Source organism: Rhinolophus sinicus, linkage group LG02 (assembly GCF_036562045.2).
Source record: "Rhinolophus sinicus isolate RSC01 linkage group LG02, ASM3656204v1, whole genome shotgun sequence".
Taxonomy (NCBI): Eukaryota; Metazoa; Chordata; class Mammalia; order Chiroptera; family Rhinolophidae; genus Rhinolophus; species Rhinolophus sinicus.
The window spans coordinates 185255677-185277461 of record NC_133752.1 but is presented as its reverse complement, the minus strand read 5'-3'; the positions used below and the strand labels follow the sequence as shown (position 1 = coordinate 185277461).

Genomic DNA, 21785 nt, shown 5'->3' with positions numbered 1-21785 from the left:
GTATTTGACTTGCTTTTAAATAAAAATAATAATTATTCATTAAAACTCAGAAAAAGCCACAGAATAAGTTACTCTAACTACTGGCTGGAAGATTTTCCCTCAAGTGTCCCTTAACTCATAGATCTCAAAACTAAAATCAGGTAGGGGTTGGAGTTTCACCCTTCACGGACATGGTGACCTAGCTCATTAATTAGCCATGAAGCTGTGCTAGGCCTATTAGTCTTCCACTAGATAATGCAATCTACTTTCGAAAGCCAACAAATTCCTCTTCAACTTTTCTAGGGTTTCTAGGGTACTCTAAATATTGTTAATCCAACAAGGACTAACCAACCCCTTTACAACAAACACACCATCCCTCTACCCTCAAAGTACCAGGTCATGAAACAGACTTCTTTGCAGCGAGAGAAAAATGCAACAGTTTCAAAGCAAAGCAATGAAACTCATACTCCTTTATGAAACTCTCTGTAATTATGAGAATTTATTTGAAAGAATTCTGGTTTTCTATGAAAGAAAGACACTCGTAAGTGCCATGTCTGTTCTTACTGTAATAGTTTTGGAGCTCCCTGACATAGGATAACTGCAGTGATTTTTATCCATTAAAAATATAAACAAACAAACAAAAAACAACTTCCAGGTTACTGTTAGTCTCATAAAAATGAATGGTGCGTTGCAAGCTCAAACCCCAAAAGCACAAACAGAAGAGTAACTATCCCTCCATACCCGGCTCCGCAACAGCCCAGCCATAGTTTCGGGAGTCTTGCACGGCTTGTCCTAACAACGCTGCTTGGTGCATCAGCTTCTTCGGTATGCAACCCACATTCACACATGTCCCTCCGAGACCTGCAAAAACACTGAGAAGTCAGTTTACAGCAGCTTTGAAGGACCTCTCCTTCACAGAAAAAGGTCCACAGTTATTACTGTTCTATGAACCACCCTAATGTATTCGCTTAATGTAGCCAATACAGTTTAGACAAGTTGATTCCGAAGTCTGTGACATTTCTATGTTCAGAGAGCCTTATAGTGACATTCTTATAGTGACATTCAGAGATGCCAAATAGTGACATCCTAAAACAAAACAAAAAAATGAGCAGATTTCCACAATTTCCACATACTTTAAAGATTCGAAATTAACTGACTGCTGATAAAAGAGGCGAGAAATTTGTATTTTACTCTGTGTACAACCTTATACTTGCCACTGAATCTATGAGCAGGATTATCTGATAAAGGGGTTGTGAAGCTGGGCATAACTGGGACGCAGTGGGTCTGGAACGACGTATAAAACTTGGTGAACGTGAGCATTTTTGTTAACTGCATTGTTTTATTATTAAGGAATACACTTCTATGACCGTCACGAAGCCCAGGCTGGGTTAGCAGTGACGCGTTCTGGAGGTAACTACACCCCACCCTGGATGTTCTGGTTATAACCACTGTCTGCTCTCTCTGCCTCTCTGAGCTGAATACCCAAACTCACCAGGGCTCTATCTGGGCCCTCCTGTTCCTGGAAGATGCCCAAGCCAACGATATAGGAGGCTTTCTCAGAGGAGAAGACGACTTTGTCTTCCCAGAAGACAAACCCTCTCCTTTGCTTTATGAGGCAGATAGCAACCCCAAACCACGGATAGGTTGGGACCTGCGCAGGCCTCAATATATGAGCATTTTTAAAAGAAGGTGGTCTAGTCTTCAGCTTTCGCTGATTCTCACAATGTAAACTCCACAGGGACAGGAACTTCATGTCTGCCGTGTTCACTGCTATATCTCCGTGGCCCTGGTTCACAGTAAGTGTTCAATAAATACTTGTTGAATAAATGAAAAATGAATATATAATTCACCAAGACTCAGAAGAAAGAAGAAGCAAGGGCTATCTATTAAGGTATCTGATTCCAGTTTCTGTTGAATGTTAAGAGGTAGATTTAAAACAGAAATCCACAGATACAGACTTTAAATTTTTGGTTGTTAAGGCCCTAAATATACTAGGTTACTCAAATGGGCTTTAAATCATCATTAACAACTGTGGATAAGGTTTTGTGTTATCTTGACTCTGTGCCAAAGAACCTACATTTTCAACATTTAACTGGAGTCCACTTTAACTTAGCCCAGGTGAAAAAGGTACATGTTTTTGGTTCGTTTGTTTTAATTTTTCAATTAGGTTTTAGGAGTCATTTAAACCCATACCAGGGAAAACCCTGCTCTTAGAAATTCACTACTAAAATATTTTAAAAGCTTACCCCATCTAGTTCCAAGAGGGGTTGGAGTGACAAAATCCAGGACCATCACCTTTTTGTTATACTTGGCTGCCTCCTGGAAAACAAAATTATCAAAATGAGTTAGAAAGGGTAACATGATAATCTGGAAGTAGGCTGTTAAAAAGCCATGCTATTTTTATTAAGCTATGATGCCTAAAGTATAACCAGTTATTAATACCTACACATTTCATATACCAAAATGATTCGTGCAACTTCAAGATAAAAACTGAGCGATATTCAGTCATAAGAGTAGCTTTAAGAACTATGAAGATTACAGTTGTAAAATTGTTTGTCAGCTGGAAACCCCAGAATCCTCGTATATAATTCCACTCAAACACTAATAAATTAAGCAATCTGAGAAATATATGACCATTTCTAAGCAAATGGTTAAGTAGTCAGTAAAACAGATTTACTGACAGTAAACAACCCTTGATTCAGCCTGTATCCTATAAGATAATATTTTTTAAAGTACTTGTAAGTTTTATTTCAGTTTCTAGGCAAAACATTAGAGAAGCTTTTCTTCTGAAATTGTCAGATTTCCTAAAATGTTTGTGTGAAAGGAGCCAGTGAAAAAGTTGATGATACCTGTAAGGTTGCCAAATCTGTTTTAGGAGAATGACAACGGTCAAAAGTTCTCTTCACATAGTATCCTTTGTTTTTCAGAGAATAAGCTCCGTGTATTAGCAACTAGACCTCCAAAGAATATTTGAAAGGACTGAGTCTATGTGTCCTTCAAAACCACCATCATTACAGTAAAATACATGTATACATATATATACCCAGCATTGGTGTTGAGTCATTTACAGCAAAGCACTGCTTGATACCAGACACTGGCCTGCTCCCAATTTGGGCAGCTTCACTAGAACTGATTTCACCATAAGCCATACCTTAGGGGAGTACAAACACCTCTTCTTTTAAAAGAACCTCTTCGGGAAGACTGACAGTTCCAAGGGCCCCTTCACACATAGAAAATGCATCTCATGGCCGGGAGCCTCCCTCCTCTACCCCATCACCCCCAGGCTACGGAGTTAGAGATTATTCGTTTAGCTCACTTCATATACACAGGAGGCAAATTATTTTTACTAAGTTTAAGAAACCCAACTGTTCCCCATCTTTCTATCGGGGAAGAGGAATTCTGAATAGGGAAATTATCATAGTGAAAAAAAAAATTTTAATATTTATAAAGACTAAGAAATGTTACTTATTTAATTTCAAGCCATTTCCATACAACCCTTATTATCTTTGAAAAATCAACCAAACTTAAAATGAATGAAAATCTGTCCCCAAATACTGGGCCTAGTACTTTTATATAAAGAACAGATAGTTCAACCTGGAAAAATAATTCCCCTTAACATGTTCCACTCGAGTCCACATGCAAAATGTCCTACGAGTGGCTCAGACAAATCCCACCAAGAACGTGGAGAACTGTCGTAACCCGATCGCACATAAGGAGCCTTGCCTTGGCAGCTGCCAGCCCTCCTGAGCCCCCTCCAATGATGATGAGGTCATAGTCGTAGGACTCGGGAAAATCTTCAGAGCCATTCATTTTCAGTAGCTTTTGAAGTCTGCCTTCTTGCAAAGCCTAAAGAAGAAAAACGACAAGAGGGAAAATAACTTAAAAGCAGCAATGTCTGAAAGTTTTATAAAACCTTTCTTTAAAGAAAAGCAAATGAGAGTTTCAAAGGAAAAAAATGTTTGATTTATACGATAGCACACAAATGGAAATGTTCAATGTTCTCACATCACAGATACGCACACAGATAGCTGACGTGTGCATACAGTACCTTCACATAAGAATGGTCCTCATGGCCCGACAAAATCAACTTAGGACTAAATTACGTTTGATCAGCCCTTTTTTCCTAGGATTTTTAAATGAGGTTCTAAATTAGGTTTTTAAAACATTTGTACTGTGTTTTTAATAGAACCATCAGTACAATTTGGTAGTTATCTTTACTTTCCAGTCAAAGGTAGAATAATGAGTGGGCTATGGTCTCAGATTAAAATAGGGCCCTGTTAACAGCAAATGAAACAGATTAGCCAAATATTTAAGACTTTTCTGCATTGTGTGAGGCATAAAATCTAGAAATTATAACAAAATCATTAATTGACATATGCCTGCTTGAAAAGTGAAATGTAAAAATCCCTGCTTTTGCAGGGCATTTAAAATAAACAACGGAGGGGAAAAAAAAGGAAGGGAGGTGGTAAATAAATAAATAAGCATGACTCTGTAAAACTCGTTTCTTTAATCTACTTAAGCATGAAGCCTCTTATATTATATTTAGTGTTTAGTTTCTTTGTACTTGGCACATAACAGGCTTTATTATATAAAAGTGAGACTTCTAATTTTAAGACGACATTTCATCCCCCTAGTTCTATTCCCTGTTAGCTTTGAACACTGTTTTGGAGATATAGTCAATATTACCTTTTTCTCCTGCCTACCATCAGATGTAGGGGATGAAAGGCGGAGCCTAGGGTCGGTAGAATAGGACGCTTGGGATGTGGAAGGGGGTGCAGAGGAGGAAGGTGGAGCAGGCGGCGCAGCACTGTGGCTGCCCCTTGGCAGCAAGGCAGGTACACACGATGGCTCAGGGACTGAAGGGAGAACACCTGGAAACCAGCAACAGTGGGGACAAGACTGCATCACCCTGACCGTCTGTACAAAAGGTCTAACATGAGAGGCTGGGAAACAGAGCCAGTATTCATCAACTGGCATTATGGCAGAGGCTCCTCCAATACAAGGCACTGTGGGGGGAAAAACAATGTGGTCATAATTGCCGTTCAGATCAAAGGATCAATATGAGCTTCAGGTAACAAGTTACTCTCTAGTTGGCCTCAAAGAGCGTAAGGCTGACTTCCTGGTTTGAAAGAATTAACTAATAAATGCAGCTAGATGTTCTTCTGGAAAAATAACCATTTTTAATCTCAGCCTTGTTTTATCTGTATGTACAAGGAATGATCAAACAATGCAGTGAATGTTTAAATTAAAAAAAAAACACATTCCAGTAAAAGACACATTGCCCATTAATCCCCCTCGCTTTGAACACACTTATCCCATCACTCTTGCCACTTTCTGAAGCAGTTTCTGGAAGTCCTCTTTCAGGAGTGTCTTTAGTTGTGGTGTGGTGGCTGCCTCGATGTCCTTAATCATTTTGACTTTGGGGAAGAGCAAGAAGTCACACATTGCCAGATCCAGTAAATAAGGTAGATGAGGACACACCATAATGTTTTTATTTGACAGAAATTGCTGTACCAGAAGTGATGTATGACACAGAGCATTGTTATGATGGAGGATGATTTACAGCACACTTTAAAACACACCTTCTCTCAACTGTAGCTCACACCCAACTAACTGCACCAAACACGTTGAAACTTGTCACACACTGTTAGTAAGGTTTGACACACTGGTTCCTGTTTGGAAGATCCCTGCCTTTCTGTTGGATGGCACTGGACAGCAGCGTTCACCATAGTTTTTTTATCACAACAGAGCCTTCGAAAGGCTTCATGTCACACATCACTTCTGGTATGGCAATTTCTGTCAAATAAAAACATTGCGGTGTGTCCTCATCCACCTTATTCACCGAATCTGGCCCCGTGTGACACCTGGCTCTTCCCCAAAGTCAAAACGACCAGGAAAATAAACGTTTTGAAGTAATTCAGGACACTGAGGCAGCCACAACAGCACAACTAAAGAAAAGCAAATGGGACTTCCAGAACTGCTTCAGAAAGTGGCAAGAACTATGGGATAAGTGTGTTCGAAGCAAGGAGGAGTATTTGAGGGGGGTTAATGGCAATGTCTTTTACTGTAATAAGTTTTTTTATTTAAATATTCACCGTATTTTTTGATCATGCCTCGTACTTAACACAGATGGTGCCAGAACACAATCACTGTCTGCCTAAAAGAAAACCACTGGTTCTTGTTAACTACCTCCCCCAACATATCTACTAGAACAAAAGAAAGAATATTGCATTGTCATGCTGAAAAGCGACATACTCCCTCCAACATTTTGCTCTGTACTGAAGTTCTGGGTCACACCTGGGTTCTTATGGTTCAACGTTAAAGTCAAATTATATCAACCAGTGCACAGATTTTATAAAGAAAGCTCTGAGTGAGTCTGAACATTTTCAACTGGGTAAAATCAGTAAGACATAGGCAACTGAAGCATTCAGCTGACCCCAGAACTAAACATGGTATCTTTAAATTTTTATCCAACTTAAAACTGAAATTGCCGTCATTCAGCTCCAATTAAGTGGTTTCCCACCTGAAATATAAATAAGACAATAGAAGACAGCCCCCCCCCCCCCGACATTATAAGGAAGGAGCACACAGACGGGGAAAGGAGAGACAAGAGAATAAAGCTTCCTCCTTCCTCCTCCACCTACAACTGCTCGAAATAGTGGCTGCTGAGCATAGTAGCTGATATAGGAATCCTCAAACTTTGTAGTCTTGGACTCCCCTTACAACCTTAAATTAGTTAGGACCCCAAAGAGTTCTTTCTGGTTAATGGGGTTTATTTATTAATATTTAGCATATTAGAAATTAAAACTAAGAAAATGTTTTACTATTTTAAATTATTGAAATATTAAATATCCTATTGTTAAACATAATTTGTTTGAAATACTTTTAATTAGCAAGAAGAGTAGCATTGTTTTTATATCTTTGTAATTCTTTAATGTCTGCCTTAAAAGGGAGCTCATATCTTTTCTGTGTTCAGTCTGTTGTTGCAACATCACCAGTATTGTAGCCTCTGGAAAACTCCATGGCAGACTTGCGAGAGAATTAGAGTGAAAAGGGCAAACACTATCTTAATATTATGAAGATAATTTTGACCTCAGGACTTCCTGAAGGGGCCTCAGGGGGCCCCAGAGGAATCGAGACGCACTTTGAGAACCACTGCTATAGGACACAGGTGTAAATACACAAACTTCTCACCTGAAGGTGTTTGCTGGTCTTCCACTATCCTTCCCTTTCTTCCATCTGCCTCACAGCAATGCCTTTCCCTGCCACCCCAGTAAAACACTGCTTCAGACTCCCCCAAAAGAGGCCAAAAGCAATTCAAGTGTGCCAGATTTATTTAAAATTAGAATAAGTAATCTTTATCCCCCCACCCCGCCCCAAACATGATTTATATCTTTGGGCAGAGTTACACTGGGTTTTCTTACCATTATGCAAGAGTTCTGGTAAACTGGCCTAGGTTAAAATACTTGCTCTACCACTCTCTAAGCTAGGTAAAACTCGCGATAATTGCCTAGTACTTAGGAGTTTCTCTGTCTTTTCATTTGTAAAATGAAGTTAACATAACTCACCAAACTGCACAGTTTAATAAATACATAGTAACACAGTGGCTGGGAGGAAAAAGCACTTTTAAGTTACTAACTCTCCCCTACCTAAAGAAGGGAACCTGCCTAGGACTAAGTCAAAAAGCTGTGGAGTGTTTTACAGATGTCCCCTGCACTTCCCTGCACTGTACTCCCACCCCCCACCTGAAATGCCCTTTCCCCATCAAATCCTGACCCAGTACCTAGACAGACTAAAGGATATTATATTATTTTTATTCAATGTACACAAACACACTACCCTTTCTAAAGCATTCCATTAGAGTTTAAAAGGGTTTCTTTTACCAACATTCTAAGACCCCAATGTAAGTCCCATTTCCTCCACTGTCTCCCTAAAGTTCCCAAACAACATTTTCCTTTTCTTTCTCACAACTCCATTAACCCATGTTGTCAGGGCACTTAGCACAGGCTGTTCCACCCCAGCCCGTTCATGTCCTTCAAGATTTAGCTGGAAGCCTTTACTTGAGGGTACCCAAGTTGGGTCCTCCTCTGAGATCCCACTGGCATCATCACAAGAGTCCCATCAACTCTTCAAGGACAGGCATCTTTGTCTTTCATCTCTGTGTCACCAGTGCCAACTTTGCATGTATGTGATGTTCAAAAATATTTTTAGAACAAAAGACTTGGGTGCTAGTTCCTAATTTCTTAGGTACACTGAGAGTCTGGGCTGCAGTTCAGTTTTTTCATCCACAAAAAATAAAAGTGTGGAAAACACTGAAGTACAAGGCTAGAGTACAGTGGGTTAGGAGCTTGGATTTCAGTCCAAACCTGAAGCTGACTTTGCCACTTACGTGTGAACTTGCACAAGTTCCCTAAATTCTGCCTGGGTTCCTTGTTTGCAGAGATAAGTAACTTCCACCAGGTTACCAACTGCTTGTTTCCTTTGAAATCCAACGACTATGTTGCTGTAGCATCCACTGGGGTTCTGTACCTCAAGCCCCTTTGTGCTTTAGAGAATTATGGGCCAGGAAAGAAAAAGAACACTAACTGGTGGTTTAAATGCTACAGACTTTCTAGAAAAGACTGGGCTCTCGGCCTATGACAGGAGTTGGCAAATTACAGCCTGTGGGGCAATTCCAGCAGGCCTTTTCTTCTTACAGCCTGAGCTGAAAATGGTTATTAACATAAAGCAAAAAAATAAATAAAAGTAACTCTTCATGATACATGAAAATTATATGAAATTCAAATAAAGTTTTATGGGAAAACAGCCATGCCCATTTGCTTCAATATTGTCTATTGCTGCTGTTTTTGCAACAATAACACCATTGACTGGTGTCAACAGAGCTCATATGGCCCACAAAGCTTAAAATATTTATTATCTGGCTTTTTGCAGGAAAAAAGTTCCCAAATCCTGGCCTAAGGAAATTTTGAGTCAATGTTGATGGGTGGTGCAGCGTGGAGAATACCAAACAGTAATAGTGAGGGGAGTAACCAAACAAAGAACCATCTTCCTGCTCAGGGAAACAGAATCTTGCTACATTACCTTCCTCCAAGGACAATCACGAAAGCTGATTCTCCATGATCAATTAATTCTCTAGATATTCAGCTATTATGCACCTTAACTATCTAAAGCCAAGGTAATATTTAACATGTACTCTGTATCAAGTATTCTGGCAAATTATAACAGATTCCATTTCAAATGCCTTCTCGCGGGGCCTTCCCTTACCACCCGAGGTAGCATGTTAAGCACTACCCAAGCAGTGTTTCCTCAGAGCAGTCAGTCATCATTAACTGTAATACTGCTGTACCCCCCACCCCACCCCGCCCAGTGATAGGCTGAATGATAGTCCCCAACATCCAAGTCTGAATCCCTAGGACCTGTGAATACATTACTGGTATGAAGGACTTTAGAGGTGTGATTTAAGGACCTGGTGATGGGGAGGATTATCCTTATATGAGAAGCAGAGGGAAACTTCATTACAGTAATAAATGTGAAGACAGAAGAGGATGCACTGCCAGCTCTGCAAATGGAGGAAGAGACTGTGAATCAAGAAATAGGGGCAGCCTCCAAAAACTGAAAAAGGCAAGAAAACAGATTCACCCCTCAGAGTTTCAGTAGGAACCAGCCCTATCGACACCTTGATTTTAGCCCTGAGAAACAGGTTTTGAACTTCCAAACTCCAGACTGTAGAAGGTAATAAATTTATGTTGTTTTAAGCCATTAAATGGTAATGTTACAGCGGCAACTGAAAACTAACACACCCACTAAAATATAATTCCACGAAAGTTGGGTCATTTTCTGTCCACCACTTTTCCCCCAGTGCCTAGAGCAGTACCTGGCACAGTGGGTACTCAAACAATTAAGTAAATTAACATAGTGCCAATTCCAATCCCTTGGAAATGGATTCCCCAGAACAAAGGAAATTATATCTAGACTTAAAGGAAAGTGAACGAACCATGACAGAGTTGTCACCATGGAAGGAGGTGGCAGCATGGATTTTCTGACCCTGATTCAGAGAGTGAGGCACTTACATGAGTGCTCACAGTGAGACAGATACTATTCTAGATGTTTTATACACATCATCCCACGTAAGCCTCACAACAGTCTTCCCAGCAGATGTCTTTCCCATTTAAGAAATGACAATACAAAAGCCCTTAGAGATAAGAACCTTGCCCATGAGTCAAGAATGGAACCCACATCTAAATGATTATAAATCTCTTGCTTCTCTCACTATACATTACCCAGTTATTCATATTTCAAAGTACTTGTCACTTACATTTTCTAAATTTATCCTTACTGTATACTTAAGAGACAGATACTATTCCCACTTGGCAAATAAGGTTTACAGGTTCAATAATTTGCCCAAAGTCTCTAACTAGAAGGTTAGACGGTCAGGATCTGACCCCAGGCAGGTCCTCTGATCAGAAAGTGGTCCTGTTATATAACAAAGTTCTAGTAAAAAAATTTTTTCCATAATATTCTCCTTAAGTTCAGTTGATTTTACTGAAACTGTGAAATTTAAGCCACTCTAACTATATTAGTGGGAAACCAGATTTGCAGTTTGGTTCATACCTAATCTCTACAATTATCTATTGGTCACTCTCCTTTTTTCTTCAATATAAGCAGTCATTTTAATTTCAAAGTGATGAGGCAACCCAGGTGTCATGACAATCAGTAAAAATAAAAACAAGTGGTCAACTTGATTTATATTTTAACAGCTATAACTTTAGAGAAGACACTAAACCTCTACCTTCTCTATTAATGCTTTTTGTCATCACTAACTTTCACATGCTCCTAGTAAAGACACTAGGCATATAACAGAGCAATCTGGTGGCCACTAAAGAACTGAGGCAAGATCTTTTTGCTATCATTAAGAATATCTTTTCTTCAAACAGCAAGTTTCTGGAAAACCCTAGGAACTCAGATGGTAGAGACATGCTAAAGTCTCAGTAGAGTCTGAGTAGAGACTCAGCAAGGCCAAAAGATGCTTTCATCACGGCTAAATCAAAGGATGGTAGACACTGGGAAGGGTCAGCATTCCTTCAAATGAAAACGGGGAAGGAACGACTACTTTAGAAATTAACTGGCCAAGTTTCAAGAGAAATTCTATTTTTGCTAAAAGCCTCCATTACTGAAGAACCTTCCTCCCATCCACACGTTAAGATCCCTCTTCTCAATCTTGATGTCATTCAGTCTTTGGATCTCCTCTCCCTGCACCACACTAGGCTTAGTTGGAAAGTTTATCATTACTACTATGCAAAATACTTATCCACTTGCCAAATAATGTTTAATGGCAAAATCCACTACCACCAAAGATTAAATTCCTATAGAGACCAAGAAAAGAAGCTTATAGGCATACTCACTGCACCTTCAAAAACTGTTTCCTTAAAGACCCAATTTTTGGCAATAACCTCCAAATAAGTCTATAATTTATATTTTTAAACAATTGCAAGTAATAAAAAAAAAAGCATTTATGGTTTTATCCGAAGTGAAGAACTTTGGCATAAATTAATCCTATATTTCAATTTAAACAGGGACAGTTTCCAGGCATTTAAAGCCTTATTAAGAAATGCAAAATTGAATTGGAAACAAATATTCAAGGCTGTTACATAATAAAACATCACTGATTCTGAAGGACACTGTGTACTAGCAGAAGTTACAAAGGGAAACTAGGGGCCTGAAAAGAAATTAACCAAGTATATCAAGACTATAACTGGTTGTTAAAAGATTTTTGTGTTTGAAGTAATATGACAAAAATATCTTCTATCTCTGAGGAGACTAACAGACAAGGTAATACAATTTTTGCCCTGTTTAACATTCAAATGGAATAGTTTTCAAAAACTTTTATGGCTCTCTGGTGCCATAACTTCTCACAATCCCATATATTTGGCCTCAATATCCCCTGCCTAGAATACCATTCCTATATTTGACCAGTTCCTAATGACTTTTCAGCACTTAGTTGATGCTTTGTCTACTAGAGAAGAGATACTCGACTTTTGTTGAGTTTAATCACAGGAGAAATTTTTTTAGAATATGGATACCCACTCATTGACCTGAGCCCTCTCTGCAATGAGGCAAGGCATCTTAATTTTTTTTTTTATAGTATTAATGTTGCATATTCACTGCCCTATGGATGGTCTTTACCATTTTTTTCACCCACTCTTTCCCCAAGCTGGTTAGGAGCCCCATATGGGACTCCCTTGATTCCCTGTAACAGAGGAACACAGTATCACAGGGCATCATAATTAAACTTTTTTTTTTGCAAATCATCAAATACCTTTTAACTTATGAAATTCAGAAATAATTTTTATTAAGTCTCAAAGGACATTCAAAAAATTTTCCCATGAACATGCCAGTAAATTTTTTTTAATAACAGAAGGTCATGACGATCTTATAAACTACCAAGAAAATCACACTGCACAGTAAACAATTTGTTCTTGAAAGTAACTTTTTCACTTTACAAGAGATAACAATATGTGCTTCTGTTTGGATTTAACTCTCCATTTTGACACACTTTAGAAAAGCCACAAAATGCATCCTATACTAGGAACAAAAATATTTAGTATGAGTTTGTGATCATAGCCTCTGAAATTTCAAAAGTCGCCACAATATTTCTCCAGTCCTGTAAACTCAAAGATATAACTCCTTGTTTCCTGCCATAGGAACTGGGATCATTTCCCTCACTCATTTGGTTAATATTAATTGGCTCTAATATTGGCAGCCTGTCTTGGTCAAGCCTTATTCTTGCAAAACCATCCCTTATAATGAAAGAAACATAAAATATATTCTCCACAGTACGAGAAAAAGAATTTGGATCAATCACAAACTCAAAATAGGACACAGGAGTATCAGGATACTTTCGAAAGTACGTTTGCAACAATCCCAGGATTCTTTCTACTTCTTTTTCTGTCGCTTCTTGATTATTACTCAGGTCCAACTTCCTCAGCTTTATAGGCATATCCCTATTATCTTCCATTTTGTGACTTTTTTTCTGGTGCTCACGTCGGGGCTTTCGGGCAGAAGACTCTGACTTGAATGAACCAAAAATAAAGTGGAATGTCCCAGCTTGCAATATCCAGGACGTTGCTTCCTTCTGTATTGTCTCCCAGAAGGAAAGAGCTATATTATCATCACAACCACTCAACGCATTACGTCCATTATCTTCCATCAAGTTTAGACCCACAAATATACAGAGAAAGTCACAAAAGGCGACTTGATTGAAAAAGCGCATATCACAGTTCAGCTGCTTGGCTTTTTCTTTACCCACATCAGAAGCCAAAACAAGAAACTGGGCGTCGAGAGCCGCTTCTCTTGTTCGGCTCACTTCATCAAACAGGACGTTGGCTTCTTCCAGAGCCTCGCTTAGCGAGTCGCTCGCTGTGTTCACTATGTCTTCACGGTTCTGTTGGACGTTGTACATGAGCTGCCGGTACTGCTTGCGGATACTCCGGCACTTCTCCTCGTCAGCCTCCAGCCCCAGGAGATTTGGATCGATGTCGGCCTCTCCACAGCTGAGGTCGTCAGAACAGCCTTCAGAGCAGCCATCAGCCCCCGCCGCCACTTCCACCTTCATCGGGTCTGCCTCCTCCTCCGCCTGCTTCACAGAGTGCGCGCCACTGGTGATGTTCACCACCCGCTCCTCTCCCTCCTCTCTGCCTCCCCTCAGGGAATCTTTTTCGTCAGACATTGTCAGTAACCGGCGCAGCTCCGGGAGCGCTCAGCTAACGGCCTTCGCAACGGTTTCGGACAGCGGCGGAAATTGAAGGGGTCAGTCAGAGCGGAGGAACCTGTTCGCCCATGCGCACTGGTGACACCGCCGGGAGGCCCCGCCCCCAGCTCGCCCCGCCTCCTGACAGCCCCGCCTGGCGGAGCCCAAGTCCTGTGCTGCGCGTTCGCAAAGCGCGTGGCGCACAGGGCGCGCGCAATAATCGGCCCGAAGCCCACGCTCGAACACCCGTTTAAGCGATAGCTAATTGTTTTAGTGTTAACTGACAGTATCATCTAGCTTTCGAAGAAACACTTGGACAATCTATGACAAAATTGTGAGGAAACTAAAGGTCCTGTGCTTTAAAACTTGCTGTCACCAACTGTAGTTAAGTCGACCTTCGTTTTTTATTCTTCGTGATTAAAAAGTGGGGTCTTTTTTTTTGAGAACTAAATCTGACTAGATTATAAACTACCTGTGGGACCAAGGATCGTGACATGCAGAACTTCCATTACAAATAGGCCACCAACTCTAAGAGTTCATTAACTAGGAGATGGTTGTTTGGAACTCAAGTCTTCATTATACAAATGTAAATTGCGTCAATTACCTTCATGGGCCCTCCAAAGCCCAATCCCCTCCAACCTACCCCATGGAGCGGAGGGCATCACTCGTGTGTGAGTGTTAGTGCTAGAGCAAGCTTCAAGGTGGGGAAGGAACTTACTACTCAAGCGATCTTTGGTTCACCACCCAAGGGTGAACAAATAAAACAGGTACAATCTCTACAAAAGTGCTGTTTATTTGGAAGCTTGCCAAAGGCTAAAGGCCACAGACTGAATGGATAGTAAATCTGAACCCTAAAAGGTGAGCACAGCAATGAAGATTTTAAACACAACCTGTGATAAGCCTATGAAAGCAAATGCTGTAAATCAGGTGACTAATCTACACTGGAAACTTCACCTACTAGTTCACTGGGAATTCTCGTACAGTTGGAGAGAGAGCTTAGCTTAGCAGTCACACAGGCAGCAAAGTACAGGTAACACTGGAACAGAATACATTTCATTTTTAAAGAGAATATGCAGTCTCAACCCGCAAGACCAAAGTTTTTAACCACTGCAACAGGTGTTCCTTTTAAAGGAGAGTGCGAGAGAGGGAAAGGGGGAAAGGGGGAGAGGGGGAGAAGAGGAGAAGGGGAGAGGGGGAGAGGGGGAAGGAGGGAGGGAGGGAGGGAGAGAGGGAGAGAAAGAGAGAGAGAGAGAGAGAGAACACACCACACTTGACCTGTCAGCTCTGGTTTCAAGGCACACGGAAGTAAATTAGCCCTACCTTCCTTTGCATCTAGACTGGTTCATTTTTCTTTGACATTAATAGAAAGTTTCTTGCAAATGCATAAACAGCAAAACCTGTTATTAAGTTATTCCAAAATATTTATATTACTATTGTCCACCATTATTTCTTTAAGTAGGGGTAATTCAGGAAGAAACATGCATTTTTCAAAAACACCATGTGTTATGGTTACTTGTGCATATATACCTATTGTCCTGCCATTAGACTGTTAGCTTCTCTAAAGCAAAAACTTGGTTTAAATCTTCTAAACAAAGCTGTTTTCACATGGATGCGTTTGACTATGCACATTTAAATGCATACGTCGTAAATGAATGTAGTTGTTTTTTTTTTTAAACTTTGTCCCAGCACCTCCTGCAAGTTATTTGGCAGCAAAAAATTTCTGATTACTTTAAGAAATTCTCAACAATGAAAATAAAAGTTGACTTCTTTGAGAAAGTCAACCTTATCCCTTCTCTGAAATACAGAAAAAGAAAAAAACAAAGTTGGGATCCAGGATCATCAAAGGGCCACATTTTCCCCCTAAGTCTGCCCAATTACAAACTAATATTTAAACCTGTTTTAAATCTAAGATGAAAAGAGTTAATCCCTAATCCCAAATCCCAAAGAGTTTGCTTTTATAGTTAACTGTATCCTTAGGAGCTTCTGATATCCACTTCACATTCAACAAAAGCAATTTATAAAAGAACTCCAAAAGATAAGCCAACCTTCCCACCCTAAGGTGCCTATTTTCTCCTGCATCAGAAGAGGGAGAACAGGCTGATACCAATTTGCTCCATACAGAGCCTTTCATCTAAGAATTTCGAAACGCTTCAGAAAAATAATTCTCCTAACCTACTTATAAAGTATTACTAATACTATTTATAGGGATTTCTCAGGAGATAACATCCCACACAACTTGCTCGAAGCAACAGAACATATCAAGACAAGCATATTATTAAGTTGTCATTTCTGTGCTGAGTTCATTCTATACTAGATTCCTGTCCCTAAGAACCTTCGTAACATGTAACTTCTATCATCCTTAGAAACCATACTTGCATATCCCACATTCTTAAATCTGCCTTTAGAGCATAAGGTTCGGAAGTCATCTCAAAATAAAATCTCAAGTCTAATGATTTTCCCTCATCATTTAAAGAATGGGATTCCTACACTTGTGCATCTTTAAATCACTAAACAGTGGCTTTCTAACCTAAGGTCAAATTACTAGTAATAATTATATTAATGCAGCTTAAAGAAGGAACAGCAACACACAATTTCAGTTATACTGGTAAACTGCTCTATGACTTTTGTTTTGTTTTTTTTACCAATAACCCACACCCTTTGTACCAACTTACGACTTTTAACAGAAAGCAAAAGTGCACTATTACTTCAAAGAAATCACTAAAGTCTACCTTCTTCATGCAGTAAGACGACTTCAGGCAACCAATGGCACGCAGCTTGGCCTCCAACATAATTTAGTTCCTCTCCACTACTTCCTCCTCTTTCAGGAGATGTTGCCAAAGGCTCTCCATTTCCATTCTTCCTTTCCTCAGTTTTTCCTCCAGTATTATTTATCAGTCCTTTGCCAGGAGTTCAGATTCATTCATTCCAAGCATTCTTAAGCTCTTTCCCACAACCCCCCATGCTCAACCCAAACATGATGGGATGGATGTCACAGATCACAGGTCTCTCTTGAGCCAAATAAAAAAAGGACTCACATAGAGTCCACTATCTTTTCTAGTGGGATTTTTATTGCAGGATTAATCTACAACAAGTAGATGTTTAATCTCTTAAAAGACTTCTGAGCCAAACCAGGAACAAGTCAGGTAGGATTCCCACACTCTATCAGACTTATTGCTGTTAAGCTACCTCCTCAACTTCTTTATGCCTTCTTTCATAACAGTTTTTCTCTCTTCATCCTTCCAAGGTATCTATTTAATATTTAGTCGTGAAGAGATGTTGTAAAAGTCCTAGTTTGATTTATCAAAGTAGCAGGATGTTAGGTATATTCTCTTTTTCATCTTAATTTCCTTTAACGTTATATTTGTGCGTGTACATTTTTGCTTTGTTTAGGTTTTTAGTATTAAAGGTAAACTTTGCTATGATTAAGGCAGGTATCCGTGTTTTTCAAATGAGTTTCTGAAAAGACCATGGCCAATGGAGGCAAACCTGGTTCCAATCTTGACTTACTAGCTATTAGAGTTACCTTAGGCCAGTTGCTTAACCTCTTAGCCTGCAGCTTCTTCCTTTGTAAGATGGGAATACTACTACTTATATCATAAAGTTACTGTAAATATTGAATGAGAATTATGTGATAGATTTGACAATATTTTCAGCTGTTGAGTAGGTAGGTACTTAATAAATCTTAAATTATCCCAAAGATAGCAAATGGTTCATAAACATTAGACACCAAACAGAAAAACATATCTACAAACCAGTGGCTTCACTCCTGAATGTTTCAGCAACAGAAAAATATTTTAAAGGTTAAATCCATAAGGAGGAAAACAAGAATATCTCACTTAACAAGTAACAGTGAAAAGAAATTTGCCGTATAATAAAATTTTAAAACCTAAAGCTTCAACTAATGAAAGTGTGTATAGTTACTTTGAAGAATAAAACTCTACTGGGTATTTTGAAGGAAGCCCACCAAAAAATCTGACACTATATGCAAAACTACATGTGCACATTTTCCTCAGGAATGGGTCCTTGGATTTCAGCAGATTCTTTAAAAACCCAGTGTCCAAAAGAGGCTTTGAATAACTATTCTATTCAAATAAAATTGCTTTATTGTTAGTGAAATAAAAGATAAAATGGCAATCAAGTCCCACAAAGTAATTTGGAGCCAGTCATTGAAATATTGCAGAATATATAAAATCTCCACCCTTGCTCTGTGCTCAAGTCATACACTTAACTGACACTTCAGCAAACCCAGTGCTGAGGACTTGCCAAGCCTCAACAACTACTGTAAACAAGGGTGTGAGATGAGAACAGAATGCTTCAGGTTACAAGAGCAATTATCAACTCTCTTGGGACACCTCAGAAATCAGCAATGACCAAGAGCATCGTTTTGACAGACCAGGGGTTGGAAAGCACTGGGATGTGGCTTTAAAGGGGCAGCTGGGAAGGAACTCAGCTCTGGAGGCCTGGATTCCAATCAAAAGCAGGGCTTTATTAGTTTCCACTTATTTTCCTCATTTGTATTTCCTAGAATACAAGGCACAGAGGAGGCTATTGTATGTCTTCTCTGCCACATAGAGTGGTCGTGCCCCTTTGTAGAAAAATCATATACAAACATTTGTTGACAAATGTATTCTAAAGCATATACATCGCCCTACAGACTTGTGTTAGAGGTAACAAAGAGAGGGCCTAGCTCAATTTCAAGAACACAGGTGCTCAATAAATAGTAGCTAAATAGACATAATGTGACTTCTCACCTGATCTGGACACATCTGCATAGACTACTGTATTATTACACCGCTCTTTAAAATTCTGAACTGCTGTATGTGCTGCCTAGATTCTCTCCTGAACAACTAAGGGCTTGGTCTCTGATGGACAGTTCACCTTCACAAAATCAGACACCTTGTAGTTAACTACCTCACTTAACACGTTGCATACGGCGGGGTTTAAATCCCTCATACCCCTCTGTTCCGGCAGGTTTTTAAAAGAAACTACTTTAAAATGCACTCTTCTCTTTAAAGCGTAAATGCTTCTATGTCATTTATTATTTTTCTATAAATAATAGATTCTACAAATAAATTATTCTATAAATAATTATTCTACAAATAATTCAACAAAATATGCAAAGTAAAAAGAGTCAACAGTAAAAACGAGAATTCTCGTTATCCGTCCTTAACGCATGGCTCAGAAAAAAACGAAGATTCTCGTGATCCGTACGCAACGTGTTAAGTGAGTCCCCTAGCCCTACTATCATCCATTCATTCAACAAATATTAACTGAATGCATAGTAGGTGTTAAAAAAACAGAATATATAAAAATAAATCATTTTTGCCCTAATGGAACGTACAATTTAGTAGGCACAGAGGAATGCAGTTCCACTTGGCAAGCATCTAATGAATGAATTCCAATTTGCCAGAGCTATGCTAGGAATACCAAGACTTGCATGGGCTCAGCCCTGAATCATGAGCACACCATCACACGGGGGAGATCAGGCATGTATCCCAATAGCAGTAACACAAAGCCAAGTGCCAAAGTGTGAGTACACCAGAGTGAACTGTATAGAGAGGCCTAGGTTCTATTCCTGGCTCTGCCACTTAACTAGCTGTGTAATCTGGGCATGCTCCTTAAATTCTCAGGGCCTCTATTTTGTCATCTGTAAAACTGGATAATACCACCTCTTTCATAAGACTACTCAGGATTTAAACAACTAGTTTTCAGCATCTAGAGTCTAGCACATAGGAGACATTCAATAAACAATAGCTGGTCTCCTTAATAGGCATGTCTTAAGTATTTGCTGAGCTCTATCTAATACAGACGTGGAATCACAGGCACAAAGAATAAGACTAACTCTCCACTTTTTATATGTAAGCCAAAAATATTCATTGGCAGGATTCCTCCTTTTCAGATGATTTATGGGAGTGCCATGGGAGCACAGAGGAAAAGAATCAGCCAATCTGGCCTTATACTCTAAAACAGGCAGTTAGAAAAGTGGGTTTGAGCAGGAAGTCAGGAATTGAAATTAAGAACAGAATGAAGAAGGGACATTTTAGGGACTATAGCTGTAACAGCGTTTCCCAGCAGCTTCCTGGAGGTGAGGGAGCAGAGCAGAGATAACCAGAAAAGTAGGTGTGGCCTAGACCTTTGAGGATACAGAACACCAAAGGAAGGAATGTGCACTTTATCATGGATGCAGATCTGGGGCAGCTAAGAAGCAATTAGCAAGATAACTCCGACAGCAGATGGACTGGACGGGGAGGAAGATCAGAAGTGGAAGGGCAGTTAGAGACTGCTGACATGGTTTAGGCAACAGGAAATGAGTACCTGAAACAGCTGGGGCAAACATTACTAGGGGCAGTAGGCACATACGTGGGGAAAAAAATCAGGCCCTGGTAATTGAGTATTATTGCCTTGAAGAAATTAAGTTCCATGTTGCCAGTTTTAGTCTTATCTCCCAAGACTATTATCTCAAACTCCTCAAGTCTTAACTACGTATGTCCAGCACTTAGTATTCCAATGGGCACTTTTTCATTCACGTTGCTTTTCCTCTCAATACCACCAACAGGCATTTATACAAGTGGTTTCAAAAGTCTGGAATCCTGGAGACGTCAATTTACATACAAGACAGGTTCCCTATGAGAATACTCGCAATCTTGCCATGCAGAACTAAAATGCTCATGAGAGCCAGATGTCTTTGAGCAAAAGGAACTCTCTTCATAGTTCTCAGAATTTAGTACCTCCCTAGTTCCAATTTTCCACGTGGACATACAAGTGCTAACCACAGATAGCATAGTTCCCTATTTTTCTATTCAGGTATAAAGTGTTACTCACTTGCCTATTGAGTTACCATTTTCTCTCTCTCTTTTTTTTTTAATCAATATTTGTTTATTTGTTCAAATCTTTTTTCCCCCCTTTTCCTCACCCCCACCCCACTCCAGTTCAAGCCGCTGTTTCTCAGTCTAGTTGTGTAAGACACATCTCCCTGGCCCATGCTGGTATTATGAGCCTTGCGCTACCCCGGGGTGAGGCAGTCGGTCGCCAATCTTCAGTCAGCCACTCAAAGCAGCTCTTGCCAGCTGCCAGCCGCTCACAATGGCTGCTGGCCACTCACGCTCATGGCAACACACGGTAGCCCATGGCAGCACACAGCAGCCCTCCGGCTGCTCACGGCAGCCCAGTTCCAGGGAGAGCTGTTGCTGCAGAGGGCACAGCTCACTGGCCCATGTGGGAATCAAACCGGCGACCTCGGCGTTAAGAGCACAGCACTCCAATCACTAGAGCCACCGGGCCAGCCTCAAGTCACCATTTTCTATCTTTTATTATATTTGGAATGTTCAAGAGTAGTCCTTTGTTTCCCCCACTTTTAATTTAGCAACTGATCCTGCCCAAACAACCTTCTACGTTAAAGTAAGTCTCAGACTTGATATTTATCATAAGAATTACCTGGAGGAGGGGGGGTTTGTGTAAAAAAAATACAAAGGCAGATCTAGCTCAACAAGACCTCAGGTAAAGCCCAGGCATGCATGTTCAACAAGCACTACCAAAAGGTTCTGTGCAGGCGGTCCGTCGGCTACAGTTTTTAAAAACACACTTTTATTTAAACCTTCTTCCTGGAGGTAGTCATCTAAGGTTAGTTCCTTCCAGGAGGCTTGTACAGTAAGTACAACGAAAGCAAGGTAAGTTCTGTTGTTGCTGATGTTATTTATTGAGGGGAAAGGGAGACAAAGGAAAAAACAATATTAAGAGAAAAGCATACATTTTAAAAAGCCCTTTCTCCATTATTTATGTTGCAATTAAAGTATGAAAACATAATTTTTTTTAAAGGCGTGGACTTCAGGATTATAACACTAATCCTATAAGTACTCAATTCTCCACTAAATAAATGCCTTTCTCCACTGAAACCCAATGTTCCCTAAAGATTTTCAGAACCCACCAGTTAGCCCCAAATGTGGGCAACAACTGGCGGGAAATTCACAAATATTTCAAACTTCTAGTAGTCCTTACCTTGTTGCATCCCTTCTTCCATTTCTTAATACTCATTAAAAAACAAAAATAAATCAAGTGATAT

General features: G+C 39.9%; 2 protein-coding genes across 9 annotated transcripts in view; both read right to left on the bottom strand.

Moving 5' to 3' along the window:
• The window catches only part of TXNRD1 (thioredoxin reductase 1), a 125167-nt gene that overhangs the window by 32773 nt on the left and 70609 nt on the right, over positions 1 to 21785 (bottom strand). For 7 of the 8 annotated variants that reach the window (XM_074326240.1, XM_019728470.2, XM_019728471.2 and 4 more), the window contains 3 exons: positions 3703 to 3825; positions 2226 to 2298; positions 721 to 840 (listed from right to left, as the gene is read on the bottom strand). In XM_074326240.1, the coding sequence (XP_074182341.1) occupies positions 721 to 840; positions 2226 to 2298; positions 3703 to 3825 (316 nt within the window). Of the gene's footprint in view, positions 1 to 720; positions 841 to 2225; positions 2299 to 3702; positions 3826 to 4665; positions 4986 to 21785 lie in introns of all 8 variants that reach the window. The other variant, XM_074326239.1, reaches the window with a different exon arrangement.
• Positions 12307 to 14848, bottom strand: EID3 (EP300 interacting inhibitor of differentiation 3). The gene has a single exon (XM_019728474.2). The coding sequence runs from the start codon at positions 13703 to 13705 to the stop codon at positions 12578 to 12580; it is 1128 nt and encodes a 375-aa protein (XP_019584033.2). The 5' UTR covers positions 13706 to 14848; the 3' UTR covers positions 12307 to 12577.